The sequence below is a fragment of the Corvus cornix genome, chromosome 1A, assembly GCF_000738735.6.
Source record: "Corvus cornix cornix isolate S_Up_H32 chromosome 1A, ASM73873v5, whole genome shotgun sequence".
NCBI lineage: Eukaryota > Metazoa > Chordata > Aves > Passeriformes > Corvidae > Corvus > Corvus cornix.
In genome coordinates this window covers 23,936,390-23,953,915 of record NC_047057.1, presented here as the reverse complement: position 1 = coordinate 23,953,915, position 17,526 = coordinate 23,936,390, and the positions used below count along the sequence as shown (strand labels likewise).

At 40.0% G+C, this 17,526-nt stretch overlaps 1 protein-coding gene across 2 annotated transcripts in view; it reads left to right on the top strand.

Moving 5' to 3' along the window:
- ST7 (suppression of tumorigenicity 7) overlaps positions 1-17,526 on the top strand; it is a 143,169-nt gene that overhangs the window by 87,695 nt on the left and 37,948 nt on the right. For both annotated transcript variants that reach the window (XM_039570824.1, XM_039570825.1), the window contains exons 3-8: positions 40-199; positions 4,322-4,376; positions 4,949-5,064; positions 6,207-6,282; positions 8,758-8,912; positions 11,940-12,037. In XM_039570824.1, coding sequence (XP_039426758.1) covers positions 40-199; positions 4,322-4,376; positions 4,949-5,064; positions 6,207-6,282; positions 8,758-8,912; positions 11,940-12,037 — 660 coding nt within the window. The remainder of the gene's footprint in view (positions 1-39; positions 200-4,321; positions 4,377-4,948; positions 5,065-6,206; positions 6,283-8,757; positions 8,913-11,939; positions 12,038-17,526) is intronic.

Sequence of the window (17,526 nt, the reverse complement as noted above, 5' to 3'; positions counted from 1 at the left end):
GGGTCTGACGGCGGGTCTGACGGCGTGTCTGCGTTGCAGATCTTCGAGTGGTGGTACTTCCGCAAGTACGGCACCTCCTTCATCGAGCAGGTCTCGGTGAGCCACCTGCGCCCCCTGCTGGGCGGGGTGGACAACAGCGCGCCCAGCGCCGCCAGCGCCGCCGGCGGGGACGCGGACTCGAACCGCCAGAGCGTCTCAGGTGAGCGGCACAGCGCCGGCGGCGGCCTTGGGCTCCTGCTCCGGCCAAGTAAAAGGCGGAGCTGCTTCTTTAATTGCTAATTGCATCCTTCCAAATTCATGCGGTGTGTTTTGCGCAGGCTGCGTGGTTAATGTATTTATTTTCTCCTTGTTCTGAAAACCCTGCGAAATAGTGCGTGCCCTTTCTGCAGTATCCTTTGTCCAGCGAAAGGGCTGCAAAGATGATCAAGGGGCTGGAGGCCTTACGAGGAAAGGCTCAGGGAGTTGGGCCTGTTCAGCCTCGAGAATAGACAACTGAGAGGGGACCTCATCAATGTCTATCTGCAGAGAGGGTGTCAATGGGACGGAGCTTGGTGATGCTGAGCAATAGGACAAAACGCAGCAGGCAGAAACTCATGCACAGAAAGTTCCACCTGAGTATTAGGAAGAACTTCTTTACTGTGCAGGTGACTGTGCACTGGAACAGATTGCCCAGAGAGGTTGTGGAGTCTCCCTCACTGGAGATATTCTAGAAACATCTGGATGCAATCCTGTGCCATGTGTTCTGAGATGACCCCACTTGAGCAGGAAGGTTGGACGAGGTGACCCACTGTGGTCCCTTCCAACTCAACCAATTGTCTGATTCTGTGATTCTAAAGGCAGGTAGTATTTTTACTGGAATGATTTTAAGTAATAACAAAGTTGTTAAAAATCAGACAAAGAAGTGAGAAATGTCCATCTAGTTTTGCATCACTTTGTTTTTTAGATAATGTAAATAGTATGTAAACAACATTTGGATTTCACTTCAGTAAGTGGAAGCATGGTGACTTTTAACAGCTTAAGGGCTAGTTATGTTCCTAACTCTGCTACGGATTTGATTTGCAACTTTGGGCAAGTCCTAACGTAGACAGGCGTTTTTAAAAGGCCTCCAGTTTAGGAGGCATGATTTCAGGCATTTGTGACCTGATTTTTACAAGCTTCCAGGCATTCACAGCCCCTACAAGTTTCAGTGCAAGGAGTGAAGGTGTCTGACCCTAAGCCATTCAAGCCTGAGGCACTTTGAATCAGGTGCCTGGTTGCCTGGGCGATGGTTCCTCTGAGAGACAGGCCAGCCTGCCTAAAATGAATCAGCCCCCCAAGCACTGAAATCTTTGGACTGAAGGAGCCCCAGGGGAACTTGACTCCCTACTAGGGTGACTTAGCTGCCTGGGGAGAAGGAATTGAAAAATTAGCCCATGAGTGATGAAAATGCTGCTATGCTATTGCTTCTGGCTTGAGTGGGCCTTACTCACCGTTTAAAGTCAGGGCAGGAGCATCTGGGTTTGAGTTCCTCATCTGTAAAATGAAGTTTATGTGTCTCTGCCCTAACTTGGCTTACAGGCCATAATCTTAATATTGGAAATTAATTAGGGCCCCTAGAATCAATTACAATTTTATTAAATTTATTTCCTCTGCAGACTTTTAGAATATATCAGAATTTACAAGTGAAGAAAAGTGAATGAAAAGAAAAAATTCACTTATGGAGGAAATATTGTTCAGCAGCTGAGCTGCCTATGTCTGTACCTGGCAGATTTTATTTCTGCTCTTCAGTGTGCATGAAAACAAACAAACAAAAATTAGCTTTGAACTCACATGTTAAATAAAATAGGTGGCCTCACAAAACCTTGTTTTTTACTGAGTCATTAGGGAAGGCTTCATATAGCACAGCAAATTCAGCTGTTGTCATTCTCATCTGAAGAGAGGCTGTGAATAGCGGCACTGCATGGTTCAGGATATTAGATTTGGGTGAACTGGCAGAAAGCATGGGATGGCTTGGAAACACCTGTGTGCACTCATCAGTGTGCTCAGTCACACTTCAGCAGCTCCTGTAATTTTAAAGAAGAAGGCACGGTATTTTGACTAATGAGGTTCACACAAGCATCTTGGCTTTTCTGGTACAAAGAAATAGTCAAGGACTGTGTTTGCTTTCAGTGCATTGACACTGAGCTGGGACTCTCGGTGTCACTACACAGTGTGTCTGTATGGATAGCCTGTTATTTGTGCCTTCAGATAGGTATCAGTGCTCAAAATGTGATCATTGAAAAAGTCTCTGAAAGGTTAAAATAAGGACATAGTTATATTATTGGTTTGTAATACAACAGAAAAGGCAACCTTTTTGGTTTACTATGCATTTACACTGGGATATTTCTTTTACTATCCAACAAGGTGGAGATGGCTTTTTCTCTTGGCTCAGCGTGTGTTCCTATATAGATGTTTGACTAAGATAGAATGTTGCAGTAGAAACTTTTGCCTTTAGAAAGGTAAGAAGAATGATGTTGTACTGAGACCGTGGTGTTAGCAGGTACCAAGACAAAAGGAACAAGAGAACACCATGTTTAACTAGGCAGACAGATGCTAAAACATCCCCAGGACATGAAGGTGGTAATAAAAGGCCTTCTTTACCTCCTCCTTTTGTTCCCCAGTTCAACCTTTCCCTGCTACTGTGCCAAAATTCCACATACTTTGATAAAGCATAACGACCTGAATTCAAATAAGATGAACAAAAAGTGTCACTGCAATCACACAGTTGTTACCTAATCTCATTGGCTGCAGAGTAAGTCAAGACATTGAATTACACCTCTGGAACTGAGAAGTCTGATGTTGATTTAATATTTGCAATGGTTGGAAAGTCATATTATGTAAAACCTGTCGGATTGAAGCTTGTCAAACAGCCATACCCTCTGGCTGCACAACAGAGCAGCTGAATGTCGATCAGGCACTTCTGCTGAGTAAACCAGTGGAACTTTCTAATATTAGCTGCCTGCTGAAATGGATGGTTGAAAGATACACTCTTAAAGTCTGCCTGTTCCTCTGTCTGTTCCATGCACTTGCTGGGCAGGCAGTAAACTGAGGGCCCACCTCCTATGCCACTTGACTAGTTTCTGTGTTGCTGAGGGTGTCCTTATGTTACTGTGAATAATTTATGTAAAATGTTTTCTGTCCATGCCCCATTCCATAAGAAAAGAGGAGGACTTGACTTGCTGTTCAGTACTTCTTTTTTTAATGGAACAGGCATAAAGGGAACAGGCATATTGTTACCATAAAGATACCCTTCTGACTCAATATTCTACCAGAAAACTGTTGGTTTGATCTCTTTAGAAATGATGTCACAAAATTTCATAGGGAGGAATGTGCTGGTTAACTTTTTTTAGTGGAAAGCAGGTGATGAAATGCTGGAGGGCCAGTGCTACTGATGAGTTTTTGCAGAGCACCATGTGAGGGGTCATCCAGTAGCAGATTTGTGATGGAATGACATGCTGCCTCTCAGTGAGTCTTTATGCAAATAGTGGGGTTTATTCTGGTCTCACCTTCACTGGAGTGAATTGTCTTTGTTGAAATTAAGAAAATTAATCTGGTGTTAAATTAAAGGAAAAGCCAGACTCAAGACCTCACTGTTCCAAAGGCTATACAATTTGATTATATTTTTTTTTAATTTTTGCCTTAAATTACATTGTTGATTTCCATATCTCTTACTTCTTGCAGTGTGAAAAATTCACCATTTTTCCCCCTGAGGGAAATTTATAAAATGTTTTTAATATTCTGAAACCTTTGCAATGCAACCAACTTTTCTCTGCCAATCAATTTCAGCATCTGCTTGTAACTTAAGTAAGATCAGCAGATGTTTCCATGGATTTTTACTCCACAAACTAAGGAGGAATTAAATTTGGCAACTGTAGCTGAGATTCTCCGTGATTTACAGCATTATCTGGACAGTGGTGTTTTTCCAGGGAAATAACAAGTCTGTAGAGACCGAGTTAATTGCTGTTTTTCAGTGCAATAACCCAGTGTGATCCCTCTTCAGTTCTGCATTATGGTAAATGTGAGTCCTGGCACAAATCAGTATTATCTTTTCATGTGGCATTTGGGGCTTTGTTAGTGGTTATTTGTCTGGAATGATTGCATTTGTTGACACTAATTTATAATTAAATTATTATTTAAGAAAGGAAGAACTACCTTCAATGCTATTGATGGGTTTTTCCATTTGCACCTATAAAAAATAAGTCATTTGATAAGGCTCATTGTATGGTAACTGATGTTTTTTATAAACCTCAAGTACCATTGTAATTTGGGAGAGATTCATTATGTGTGTGTCTGCTTCTTACAGAATGCAAAGTCTGGCGAAATCCTTTAAATCTGTTCAGAGGAGCTGAATATAATCGGTAGGTGCTACAAAATTACAGTTTTCAGGCACAGTACTGGCTTAAGGAGCTTAACTGTACTTTTCCATTAATCTAACTTAAGAGATGAAAAAACAAAATCCACTGGGTATACATGCACTCATGTCAGTTTTTCTCTAATTCATAAAATGTTTCCAAATGAAAAGGAATTTAAATTCATGCTGATGCACTTGTTATTTCTCCAATTTTTGGCAACCTTATTAAAAACTATGGAGAAACCTAAGTGTGTTGTACCTGGTGTTAATGCAGCAATTCTGTTCAAATCCATTATAGCAAACAACCTAATGAATTCCATATAGGTTTCATGGAGTCCTAAGGTTTGAATATATGTGTTACCAAGTTGCAGTGTGTATTTTTCAGCATCCTCATTAGCTTAGGTTCAGCTACTGTTGCTCCATCACAGTACAGTGAAGTGCAATGTATATGGGTTAGAAGATTGGCCAGGTGAACTTATTTGGCCATGCCCATCTCAAAGGTCTAGGATTCTTTTCTGGATTCATTTTGGCATGTGTGACCTCATTAACCAAAATGTCTTCTTGTTGACATGTTTGCAGGTATACATGGGTAACAGGAAGAGAACCTTTGACTTACTACGATATGAATCTTTCGGCACAGGACCATCAGACATTCTTTACATGTGACACAGATCATTTACGGCCTGCAGATGCTAGTAAGAGACCTTGTGAACAAATGCTTTTGCTAATAGGTTAATGGCTGATTTAAACTGATGCAGGAAAAATGCAGTGAGACATCAGTTCTTTCGCATAGATAAGAAAAGGCAGAAGTTTATCATGCTGAGAAAGCCATTATTGTTGAATTTATAGAATTCTAGATCTGAACAAGTGTCTGTATATGTAAGCTATCTAATTTATGTTGCTGTGTTGTTCTGCTATGTTGCTGAAGTCATTCAAGGTACCATTTAAAAGTGTAAAGGCTTCTTCCTTTCCTTCTCTTTCTTGCATTGGCTTCAAACATATAGTTTAATTTGCCTCCAGCTGCAGTGTAGTAGGTTGAGTTACATTATCCAGGTTCTGTTTAGTTTACGCTGACAGGAGAGAGAGCTGATGTAAAATTTGAGGCCTGTGTTTCATTCCCTGAAATGAAGCTCTGTAAAAAATGAGAATGGCACATTTACAACTGACTTTGTATAAGCAGCTTTAGTTGTGTTAAGCCTGTACTGTGAAGTCCACATGCAGACTTTGATTGTACTAAAAATGTACAACAATGATTTCAATCATTAGAATTTGCCTCTGAAAAAATAAATCTTTGTCTCTTAGGAAGGGAGAGATACTAACAGTTGGATGCTTCATTCTGAAGGCATAATTACTGTGCTTTTTTTGACACATGAGAAACATGAATCCTGTTTTCTGAACTCAGTGGTGTAATTATGAGGTGGTAATATTAGCCTGGAAGTTGTTTCCATTTAACATTCACGTAAAGCAACAGCACAATAAGGAGCTAAAATAAGAATCCCAACTATCCCTTTATTGTTTTTTTCCCTGTGGAATCTACTACACCAAGAGAAAGTAGCTGCTTGTCACCTCTATACTTGGCAGCACAGACAGCCTGATGTCTCAGCCAGACTTTCTCCTGGAAAAAGGTTTAATTAAATGAAAGAAGAAAAAGCGCTGAGTACTTGGGACAAAAGCTCCTGTTTGTTATGTAATTTTTTGAATGATCACTGAGCTATATGAAATACTCTGTAGTGAGTCAGGCTGAGACCAATAAATTCTGTTGTTATGGTGCAGTAGATTCTCCTTGTTAATCCTGTAATAACTGATATTCCTCTCTTCTCCTTTGTTTATTGAATAGTAATGCAAAAAGCCTGGAGAGAGAGAAACCCTCAAGCCCGAATTTCTGCAGCACATGAAGCTTTGGAATTAAATGAGTGAGTGACAACAACATTAACATTTATTTCCTGTCTTTTAAAAATCCATTTGATGATATTTTAAGGCAGGGGGTTTGCTATAGTAACTTCTAACCATGATTACAGGCCTGTCAAAGGAAGGCCTACAACAGAAGGAAAACAGCACAGCTGCATGTTGTGCTAGCTACCCAGAAGATCCTTAGGGTAATGATGACAATGGGAGTCTTCTCATTGATGTCAGCAGGCTTTGGAACAGCATAGAAAAATGTTAATTAAGTTACCTCCTGATGAGCATATGAAATATGCATTTATGGGATGGAGAGCTCCCTTTTGGATTTCTCAGTCATCAAGAACAGAAGCAAGAAAGAAGAGACTCATAAACACATTCTAAAATATTCATTTCATAGTACAAGAGAATATGATGTAATTTGCTGTGACCTTTGGTCTTTGAGTCCATTACTTATTTTTTTAATGAGAAGCGTAGTATTTTGAGATCCCACAATAAACTCAGTGCTGTGATGATTTACTGGCATGGCAAACTGTATAAATGTTGCTGACATGCATAAAGGGAATCCCTTAGGTTACTGAACTGAGATTACTGCATTTTAGAATTCCATAAACTGGCGCTTTACAGATTGTCCTTCATGTGTTTCATCAGAAGAAGAGAAAGAATTGTTTCTTCTTGTATAGTGATTTAACTGAGAGACCATGCAGCATAAAAGGGTGAAATGAGCTATTAGACTGTCCCACTCACACTTCACAGAATTACAGAATGGTTGAGGTTAGCAGGGGTCTCTGGAGGTCAGTATCCAACCCCTCCCTTCAAACAGGGCCACCTGTTTGCACAGGACCATGTCCAGCAGGTTTTTGAATACCTCCAAGGAGGGAGACTTGACAACTTCCTTGGACAGCTTATGGCAGTGCTCAGTCACCTTTACAGTAAAAAAAGTGTTTCTGAGGTTCAGGGGGAACCTCCTGTGTCTCATTTTGTGCCCATTGCCTCTGGTCCTGTCACTGGGAACCACTAAAAAGAACATGACACTGTCCTCTTTGCCCCCTCACTTCAGGTATTTACAAACTTTGACAATTCCCCCCAAAGCCTTTTCTTCTCCAGAATGAACAGTTGCAGCTCTCTGAGCCTTTTCTCATATGTGAGATGCCCCAGTCCCTAATCACCTTTGTGGCCCTTCATTGGACTCTCTGCAGTATGTGCATGTCCCTCTTGTACTGAGGAACTCAGAACTGGACACAGCACACCCACACGTGGCCTCATCAGGGCTGGCTAGAGGGGAAGGATCACCTCCCTCACTAGTGGAAATACCTCTAGTGCAGGTCTGCTGCAGGGGCACGTTGCTGTTTTGGTTTTTGCTTGGTCTGGGTTGGGTTTTCTTTGTTGTTGTTTTAGCTCTACAACTACATTTATAGTCCATTCTTTTTATATTCCAATTAAATGCAGTTCTGTTGATTCCTTTATGCTATTACAGTAAAGGAAACAGTTTATATTAAAACAATAGTGCATAAAACTAGTCTTGATTTCCAGAAGGAGTTGTAGAGATGTAGGCTTAGTGAGACAGTGCTTTACTTTCTGGGACAGCTGTCAGTAGGTGTACTCACGGGCTGAGTGATATAGTACCTAAAGATGAGAGTTGTGGTGTTGTTGACAGAATATTTATTTGATGCTTCCGGCCCATCGTGGTTGGAGGCCGCTGCGTCCTCCTGGAAAGCATCCCAGATGAGGCTGCTTTGGCTATGCACCACACCAGCACTCAGCCTCTGCCCAACAGCGCTGGGCTATGCCCACAGAAGCCACGCACACGTACACCACCGGAAAGTTGCTGAGTGCGTCACCAAGAATAAAGAGGCGGCAGGGGTCCTTCACACAGAGTTCCTCAGGAGCTTACTGCCATGGAAGGGTTCCGAGGGTGAAGAGCCAAGAATACAGGAGGGCCCAGGGTATAAGTATGAGGGTGACACGGGGCGGAGAGAGGGCCAGGGACCAATGGAGAAAGAGCCAAGGGGAGGAGCCTAGGCGCGGCCAGGGTACACAACCCAAGGGGGAAACCTGGAGGGGGGAGCCAAGGACCAAGAGCTAAAGGGAAAGCGGGGAAGGGAAAACATTCCAGGACATGAACTTATAAGACGTCCAGGGGGTGGAGAGTTAGCAAACCAATCAGGGTAACAGAACTGGGGTACATTAACAAAAAGTGACAGCACCTTGGGAGAGGCGCTTTCGATCACCCTGCCTTAAGGCTTACCCAAGGGGGTTGATTCAAACTTTGGGGCTGTCTCGCCATCCCCAGGCCCCCCAGCTCACAGGCTGCCTCTGCCACAGGGGCAGCCACTGCAACATTTATTCATCAGAATAATTCATCAGAAAGGTACATGGACAAAATTTCCTTGCCTCTGTATTTAGCACATCCTTTCCAGTCTGCATGTCTTCATAGAGTTTTTATGTCATGGACCTTTCTCATGGTTTTTCATCTGATATTTTTGCAGGTGTGCTACTGCTTATATTCTCTTAGCTGAAGAGGAAGCGACAACAATTGTAGAAGCAGAGAAGCTGTTCAAGCAGGCTCTGAAAGCTGGAGAGGGCTGTTACAGGCGCAGTCAGCAGCTACAGCACCACGGTGCCCAATATGAAGCCCAACACAGTAAGTTTCTTAGGACGGAGAGAAGTTCCAAGGAGTTCTTTGGATTTGGGGGTTTGGTTTTTTTGTTTTCCCCCTAAGAACTAATCACTCAGTGTTTGACATTGGCTAAAATATGGCCCTAGAGCCAGACTCTTCTGTTTTAGTGTTTTTGCTTGATTCTGTTGCTGAGCTATCAATGCTCAGATTATAGACATACCTTTATTTTGTAATGGCAGAAAATATTGTAGCATGTACTTAACAGAAAAGAAAAGGTATCAGAGCCAAAGAGATATAATATTCAGAAAAAGCTGGACACCATTTAAGGAAGTTACCTTTAGCCATTTTTCAAACCCGGGTTCATGTTGTGAAAAGGCAGTAAAGAATGGTGGAAACAGGAGTGAAGTGATGCTTTGCCTGCTTTTTTCCATCAGCTCTGAGGGTAAATGCTTACACTGTTGTTCCGTGTAAAAGTTAATGAGACCAATTAGCCAGTGGGACATTTGAAGTTAGTTGCATTTGTTAAGAAAGGTCACAGAAACAAAAATTAACAACTGAAATAATAAAGTACTTTAATTGAAAGTCTAGATTTTTATTACTTTTAAAAAAACTTTGAATAAGCATGTCTATCTGCTGTTTTATTTATTAAATACTCCTAAAATCTAAGAAAGTACAATCACTGACAGTAAATGACCAAAAAGATAATAAAACAAACAGTCAAGGTTATTTCTAGACTACAGTGGCTACCTTAGGCAAAAATAACACCAAATAATTACATAAATACAATCACTAGCATATTTTTGGTCATCTTCAGGTTTCTTAGGACCTAAATTCACAGCCTCTGGCTATCTTACATAATTTGAAGATTACTGATAAAAATTGCACATAGTAAAATTGTCTGTGATCCCTGATTTCAAAAGTGTCTGCAAGTCTATACCTGAAAACCTGAGGTTTCATAAAGCTTGGGGGTAGTATTTTAAGCATTTGTTGGTTGTAAAACTATATTTAGGATGATTTGTTCATTTTTGCTGGAAGTAAAAATATAGAGTAGCTGAGCCCTTGAAGCAATTTTTGTGCTGTAGCAGGTTTATGGTTGTCTATGAAACCTTAATTTGTGGACTCAATCCATCCTGAGTGCAGCAATTCTATGAAGAGTACACAGTAAGTAGTTAGTAAGAACTCCCATGATGTTTTTGTCCAAGGTAACCTGAGAAAGTTTGTGCAGGCAGATACAAGTATGGTATTTCCGTAACCTGTGTGTGCTAGATGGCTACTGTCATCATCAGGTTTGACACCCTGAACCTTCAGTACTTCAGCAGAGGAAGTAACCCATTGAATCACAAAACTGAGTGCATTGTCACAGAGCAGGGAGGCTGAAAAGTGACTGCCAGCTCTGGCTGTGTCTTCAGGAGGATCTTCAGGAGGGGCTAGATCATCCCACATCTCTGTACCACCCGGTGTCCCCTTGAAAATGTCAGTGTGCACCCACAGAAATTAGAGAAGCTCCAGCCTCAGATGTTGCCTTGGACACAGGGGCTTCATGTAGAATTCTTTTGATTATATGCTGGACTTTTGCATGGTTTACAAAGGTGGAGAGGAGGGACTGTGGACACGTGTTGCAGTTCCATGGTTCTGAGAAGTCTTGGAGTCCGTTTCTGGTCTTCAAAGTGGATTCTGGGATGAAAAGTGGGCGTTTCATCTTTTAAAGGTGAAAAACACTGTAATCTCTTAAACAGTAACATATTATTCTATGTTTCTGTTTATTCATGTGTTCCACCTCCTTCATAGCATATTTTGTTAGACTATAAATTTTGAGAGTAAATAATGACTTTGAGTACCCAACTTGCCCTCTTTCAAAAGGTGCTAGTTTATAGAAAGTAAGGGCAATCTTATTTTTAAGGTTGCTCATGTTAGGCATCCCAAGTCATTAGTAACCTCAGAGAATTTTGGCCTGAAAGATTATCTTGATTTCATAGTAAGTAAATGCCTTTTGACAATTCCTGCTCAAAATCCTGAAAAGAAGCTTAACCTGAAATGTATACCTCATAGCACACTACATAAACATGTTGAAACAGATGCAACTTAATAAATTGTGTATTCAATATATAGGAATCAATAAAGAGATAAGGAATTAGGTAATACAGAATACAGCTAAAGAAATTCTTCCCTCCCTTATTTATCTTTTTCGTCTAAAGTAAGTCCTTTCAACCTGCTGCTTAATCTATTCGAAAATTTTAATCACAGCTTTAAAACGGTTCATAGGTACTTGGAATGTTTTCAGCACATGTTGTTCTTATTATGAAAGGCTTGAAAATTTTAGGAATAGGCTAAAATCTTTACAGACCAGATGCTATACACAAAGATAATTTGTAGCAGGTGTCTTACGTTTTCATGATTCAGTAATTTTGTAGATGGTTATCTGCCCGCTCATTTCCTGTTAGTCCAGAAGCATTTTAAGAGTTCACATTCGAAGTGAATGAGGATTGAAAGGAGTAAGAATTCTCCAAGAGAATAATTATCACCGCTGTTTAGTTTCTGTTGTCTTTGCTGTTAGGGAATCTTCTAGCACACAGGACTGTCATATCTGAAACATGTTAATTTGCCATCCATAATTTGTGGTGTGAGGAATTTGAAGATGGCAGTTGGGTAATGAGTAAAGGCTGTAAACAGAAAGTTCAGTGTATACTTACCTTCTAATCATTAAGAAAAAGATTGTTAGAGGATGAGGATTTGCTTTAATACTTCCTGTTGACAAGCATGTACGTAATAACTGTACCTTCAGATCTGCTTATATTTCACCAGTGCAAGGCCAACCCAAGAGTACTTATTTATACCACTGTAAATCTGGATTAATTCCACTGATTTCTGTAATGCCACATCTAAATCTTCAGAATTTGGTAACTTTTTATCAAATTCTTGTGAAAGCATTGGTGGTAGCGAGTAAGAAAAAAATTGAAAGAAAAATGTGTTTCCTTTTGTATTGGAATACTATAAATGAACCTTTGTTTTATCTTTTTTATCTTAATGCTCTTTCTTTTTCCTCTTGTACAGGAAGGGACACCAATGTGTTAGTATATATTAAAAGAAGGCTGGCAATGTGTGCAAGGAAACTGGGGAGGACCAGGGAAGCAGTAAAAATGATGAGAGATGTGAGTTTGTATTTCTTTCACATGTGATATTTACATAATAGTAGTATAGAAATTATACATTTTCTTGCAAGTTAGCAGCCATTCCTGCTTCATTCAGCACTGCTGTTCTTTTGTATGTATAATGTGCATAAAGACTAACTTAAGTGATCATTTATTTATAAGGTTATAAAAGCAGCATCAAATACCAAATGGACAGTTACCCCTGCAGACTGAATTTTCCATCCTGGTACATGTGCAATGAAGTTCAGTCTTTAATTATTTGATCATAAAGTTAGTAACATTTTTTTTCTGAACCATGTAGTGAATGCTGCTAACTTCATAAACAGATCTTAAGTATTCTGTTTTCTCCTTCAAAACTGCAGTTTGGCTCTGTGCATTGTTTGCATCACACTATTCAGATATGAGGACAGTGTTATTTATTCATGCAAAACCTATCACTGAAAAGTCAAACCCCAGGTAATGAATCTGTAATGAACTGAACCCCCTCTGAGAAGGGAGCTGACTGTATTCTGGCTTTGTGGGCAGGGGAGCTACCAATGGTAGTCATAAATCAGTAAGCTACAAAGCTGCAGACTTGAAACCCTGAACAGTAGCTGTTTTGGAGATGGCAGAAGGGGCAGCTGTTCACATTAGGCAATGTATATGTTTCAAATATATAAAAGGCTCAAGTTTAGATGTAGCTGTGAATGCCCAGCATTTCTTTCATTGATATTCCCAGGATGCAGATTAGGAACACAGTTCTTTGAGGGGGTGACTTACATCACCTGAGGTAGTAAATCTGTGACAGAAGGAGGAGTGGAGCCCTACAGCTCTGGGCAAATGATGGTAAAACTACCTCCCAGTTTCCTGTGTTTCTTACACTTCATATTCCAGCTCCCACAAAAAACCAGGAAGAGATTAATCCAGCAAGATACATAGTTCCGCAAATTAAGATGCAGGTGTTAAATTTTAAATGCACAAAATGAAATCCCAGACTAGAATGAAGCACCTGTAAAGTGTGCTTTAGGCAGCTCAGATGAATGGTTCAGAAATCTGCCTAGTGAAAAGAGAAATTCTTGTTGCAAGTCAGTGTGAATTTTAATACAAAAAGGAAAGCGACTTTCTCTGGAGCTGAGGCACTCGCGTCAATGGCAGTCGGGCAAGTGTGTTTGCCAGCTTGGAATCCAGTACTCAACATCTTATTCTGGAACTGGAGCACTCATGAGTATTTTTTGAAAACATTGAGCAGAGTTCGCTATAATAATGCAGGTTCTCATCCTAAATATCTGCCAGATGGCAAGTGGTGAGTAACTTAGTTTCCTGACTCTTGCTGGGACCCTTCAGGCACACAACTCTCAATCTCCAGAATCACTAGAATCCCAGACAGAGGTGTTGAAAAAGAGCTTGTCAAAAAAACAGCCATTGTACAGCTAGGAGTGTGAGAAAGAGGGATGAGGAAGAAAGACCTGGTTTAGCACTCCTCTGGCCAGCTGGGAGAATGTTGATTTCAAAAACATTGTTTTCAGTCCAGCCAGCTCTGCTGATGCTTCATGAATTTTGTTACACAAGTACTGTGGGACAAATACTGAAATGTTTTGGGACAAACATTGGAATTCTAAGTTCTGGCATTAATACAGAAAAAAGATAAAATTTTGAATCTCCCATTCAAATATCACACATCATAATTATGCCAACTTCTGGAGCTTACTATGGGCTGCTGAATGTGTTTTGTGATTTGTAGATAGGACTATGGGGAACAGATACTGTGTGAAGCCTTCTTCTGCTCCTGTCAATATGTATGGATAGTTGTGTATGCAGAACACTTGGTTTGGGGACTTGAGTGGTCTATCTAGTCCTAGATTTTTTATGCAAAGTGAGAAGCAGAGCTTTGATTAGCGAATGACCTATTTTGTCACTAGAGATAAAATAGTCTGAAATTTATTAGCAAAATAGAAAATTGTTGAAATTAAGTACAACATGGATCTTGAGAGGCAGCAATAACAGGAAGACCAAAAGTCTTCAGTTATTAAACATCTGAAGGACAGAAAACACTCTTCTACAGGAATATTTTGTTAAAATGGAAGGACTGGATGCGAGACAAAGAAGGTATAAAGATAGAATTTCATCTTGGAGAGTTTCAGCTCAGATCAAAGCATTCTGTGTTTTTCCACACACAGACACTAAGCCAAATCCTCAGAACTGAATTTAGATGCCTCTAGAGCTCTTCATTTTAAGCAAGCAGAGCTGAGAATTAGCAAGTCTCTAGAGGAAATATAAAAGCAGCAGTAACTCTAGGTCACAGCTCCAGTACACTGGGAGCAAGATGAGGGTCAAGTTAGCTTTGCAGATGCTTTTCTTAGACTGGCTTGGAGCTACTTATTTCTGATGAATGCAAATCCTCCATTTCTTCATAGAAGACATAAATAGTACACTTATGGAGAGGTTTGAAGAACATGAATCTGTCTTTGAAGGTTTCTTCATGATTGATGAGGAAGGAGATGAATTTATTCATCCTAAAAAGAGTATGAAGAATACGTTGGCTAGGGACTGCTGAATCTAACATCAGAGGGCGGAGGCCCTGTTTGTGTTTGAAAGATTGAAAACAGGTTTCTCAAGATGTGGAACATGATGGAAATGAAGTGTTAAGAGGTTCATGACACCATCTGGGAAATATGATTGGGATGTAGTGAGTCTTTGCCACTTTGAAAAACTAAAATATTTGAGAGTGTTTAATTCATTGCATATATGAGGCCATCTTGAGGACATTACTGATGGATTAGATTGTCTTGCTTAAATTTTATGTAAGAAAAGACTGAGATCCTACTTAAAGCACCTTAATGAAAGGGAAATGAGTTGTTGGTGACTTAAATAAGAGTTTGATTTTATGGTTATATACACTGCTGATATAAAAATCATATTTCTTAGTATTATACTGAAGGTATTTAAAACCAGGGGTTTTTTTTAGAACTGATTTTAAAAACTGTTTAAAAATCAAGGGTGCTTTAATTTGAAAAAATTGGGTAGGAATTTCTATTGCTTCTGTGAGTGATTTTGAAAGAGTATATTTTTGCTGGCTTTGTTGCTTGGATGTAACTCGTTCAGTTGAGTTGAATTAATGAGAACTATGAACCTGTAGTTTCCATGGAAACATGTAATGAAATCATACATAGGTGTTGCTTTTGCTTGTATTTCTGATGATAATTATTTACTATATTTTGCTATAGAAACCAGCAGCTGTCACTATTTGTATATATTGAGTTAACTTGTGATCTCATTTTGATTAGTGTATTGTTGGAATAACTCCAGTGTAGTCAACAGAATTATTCCAGTTTTATTATTGTTTATACAGAGCATGATATGGTCTGTGAGGGAACTAGATTGCTTTTACTGTCCCTGAGGAGAAAGTCTACAGTGCTCGTTGTTTTACTTGTTGTGCTGATTACGTTAGGAGGATTTAAAGTAGTTTGTTCTAAATGATTTTGGAGAATTTAGTATGTGCAGAGGCGAAAGGCCATAATGGTGGCTGTGAGTAATCTTCACGTTGAACTGTCCTTGTGGGCAGTATTGCAAGCCAGTGGTGGTGATGAGCAAGGGTTGCCTTTTGTGCCACCTGCTTTCCATCTGCTCTTTTCAGATTCCCTCACCATTACAATGGAAGAAAACAGGAATGTGCTAGGTTTGCGTTTTGTGTTTTTTATTGATTGAAAACAGAGAGGATGTGGAGGGTATGCAAAGGCACTTCACTTTCTGCTTTGTGGGCGACTGGATCAGTGACTGCACCACTGAATTCAGGAGCAGGCCAACACAGTCACTTTTCTTAATTGGGTCACTGGAAATGTGAAAATGTACCATGCAAGAAAATGAATTTTCAAATTAATTGGAGCTTCTTGGGATTGTTCTGGAGAACATTTGGTCTGTGGAACAAGTTTTAATTGAAGGGTGATGTATGTTTATGAAGGAGAAGGGTGGCAGGCAGAATGTGTGCCAGTGGACAAAGGAAGTGGAAGTTCTTAATTGCTTCCTCCTTCAGAGAGAAAATGAAAGAAACTCATTCTAGAGTGTATTTATCTCCTGCCCCATGAGCCTGCACTCCCTCAAAGATTGCTTTGTGTTCTTTATAAGTATATATTTCTGAGACACAGTGGAATTGCTACTTGCTCTATGCTCAGCAACTTTGTTCAGAAATGAGTAAGGTTTAGGGAGAGAAGAAGGTCTCCAGGTCTTCCTTAGGTCTGGAGAAGGATAGAAAGAAAAACACTTTTTAAGGGTCAGGAAAGTGTATTTTATTTCTAGTATCAGTTGTATCTGCTGAGAAATTACTCTTCAGATCATGATAAAGGACCTAGAAGTCTGCTTTTACATATTTAGCTCCGAGAACTTTGCTGAGGATATTTCAGTTGAATGTTTATGTGTTCATCTTGGTGCTCACTTGCAGTCTCTAAATGCGTATTTTTATGCCACAGAGGACACCTAAACAGCTTGTGTTGTCTCTTGCTGCATGCTTATCAATTGGCTGCATGAAAAGTGGGCTGCCCTAAGAATCTAAAATGGTTTAAGAGGTTATGTCACTTGAAGGGTACTCAATCACACTAAATCAATTTTAATGATACAGGTAGGTTTGGTTTTTATCTTTTTGTGGTCAGTGGTATTAGTGATTTTTTCTGGGATGATAGTTCTGCAAATCTAGCATACTTTCTTGTCAGCTTCTTTTGCTGAGCTTTGAATAAGGATTTCTATTCAATATTCTATTGAATTCTGTATTCTTGTGTGCATTGCTGATTTCTTCTTGAGTAAGACAAATACATAGCCAGGACAGTTTTCTGCACCTCAAATTATCAAGTTGTGTGAAACAAAGAGGGTACTTATTGCTAATAAAGATATTATGATCCCTAGAAACTTAACAACACAATCTCTGCAGCTGCTTGCATCGACGGCTACTGTCTGTCTCTCCCAAATGCTGCTGTGCTTGAGGCAAGGGTGAGTGAGTCAGCTCTTTGGCTTGTGTTACACAGGTCAGGTTAGGCAGGCTGCTCTGCCTTGAGTGGGATTCTAGCTTTATTAACATCTGTAGCAGTTGTTTAAAGTACCATTTATTAAAATTTGAAGGGAGAGTTCTTAGTTCAATGAGACCAAGTGTTACCTCATAGATTTTAGAAGAGTGCTACTCTTGTGAATGGTGATATTTGCCAGTCTCCACCACAGAGTGATTATCTTCAGTTAATTCTTGTTCTGATACACAAGCACTGCAATAGCGGCAAGTGATAAATGCTGATTTTAACATTTTCATATGTCTGTAATCTGGTCACAGATTCACATGGTATGGTAAGTGGGTAGGGCGGGTTGGAGTATCCCTCATTTCAGTGGGCTCTTAAACAAAATGGAGACTTCCATGATTCCCCTAATGATGTTTATCCCTTCCTTTATCTTCACATCCTCAGACCCCTCACTTTTAGTCGTGATTGTGATTCTGTCCAGAACCTCAGAAGCTAGAAATTTGGTGACTACTACCT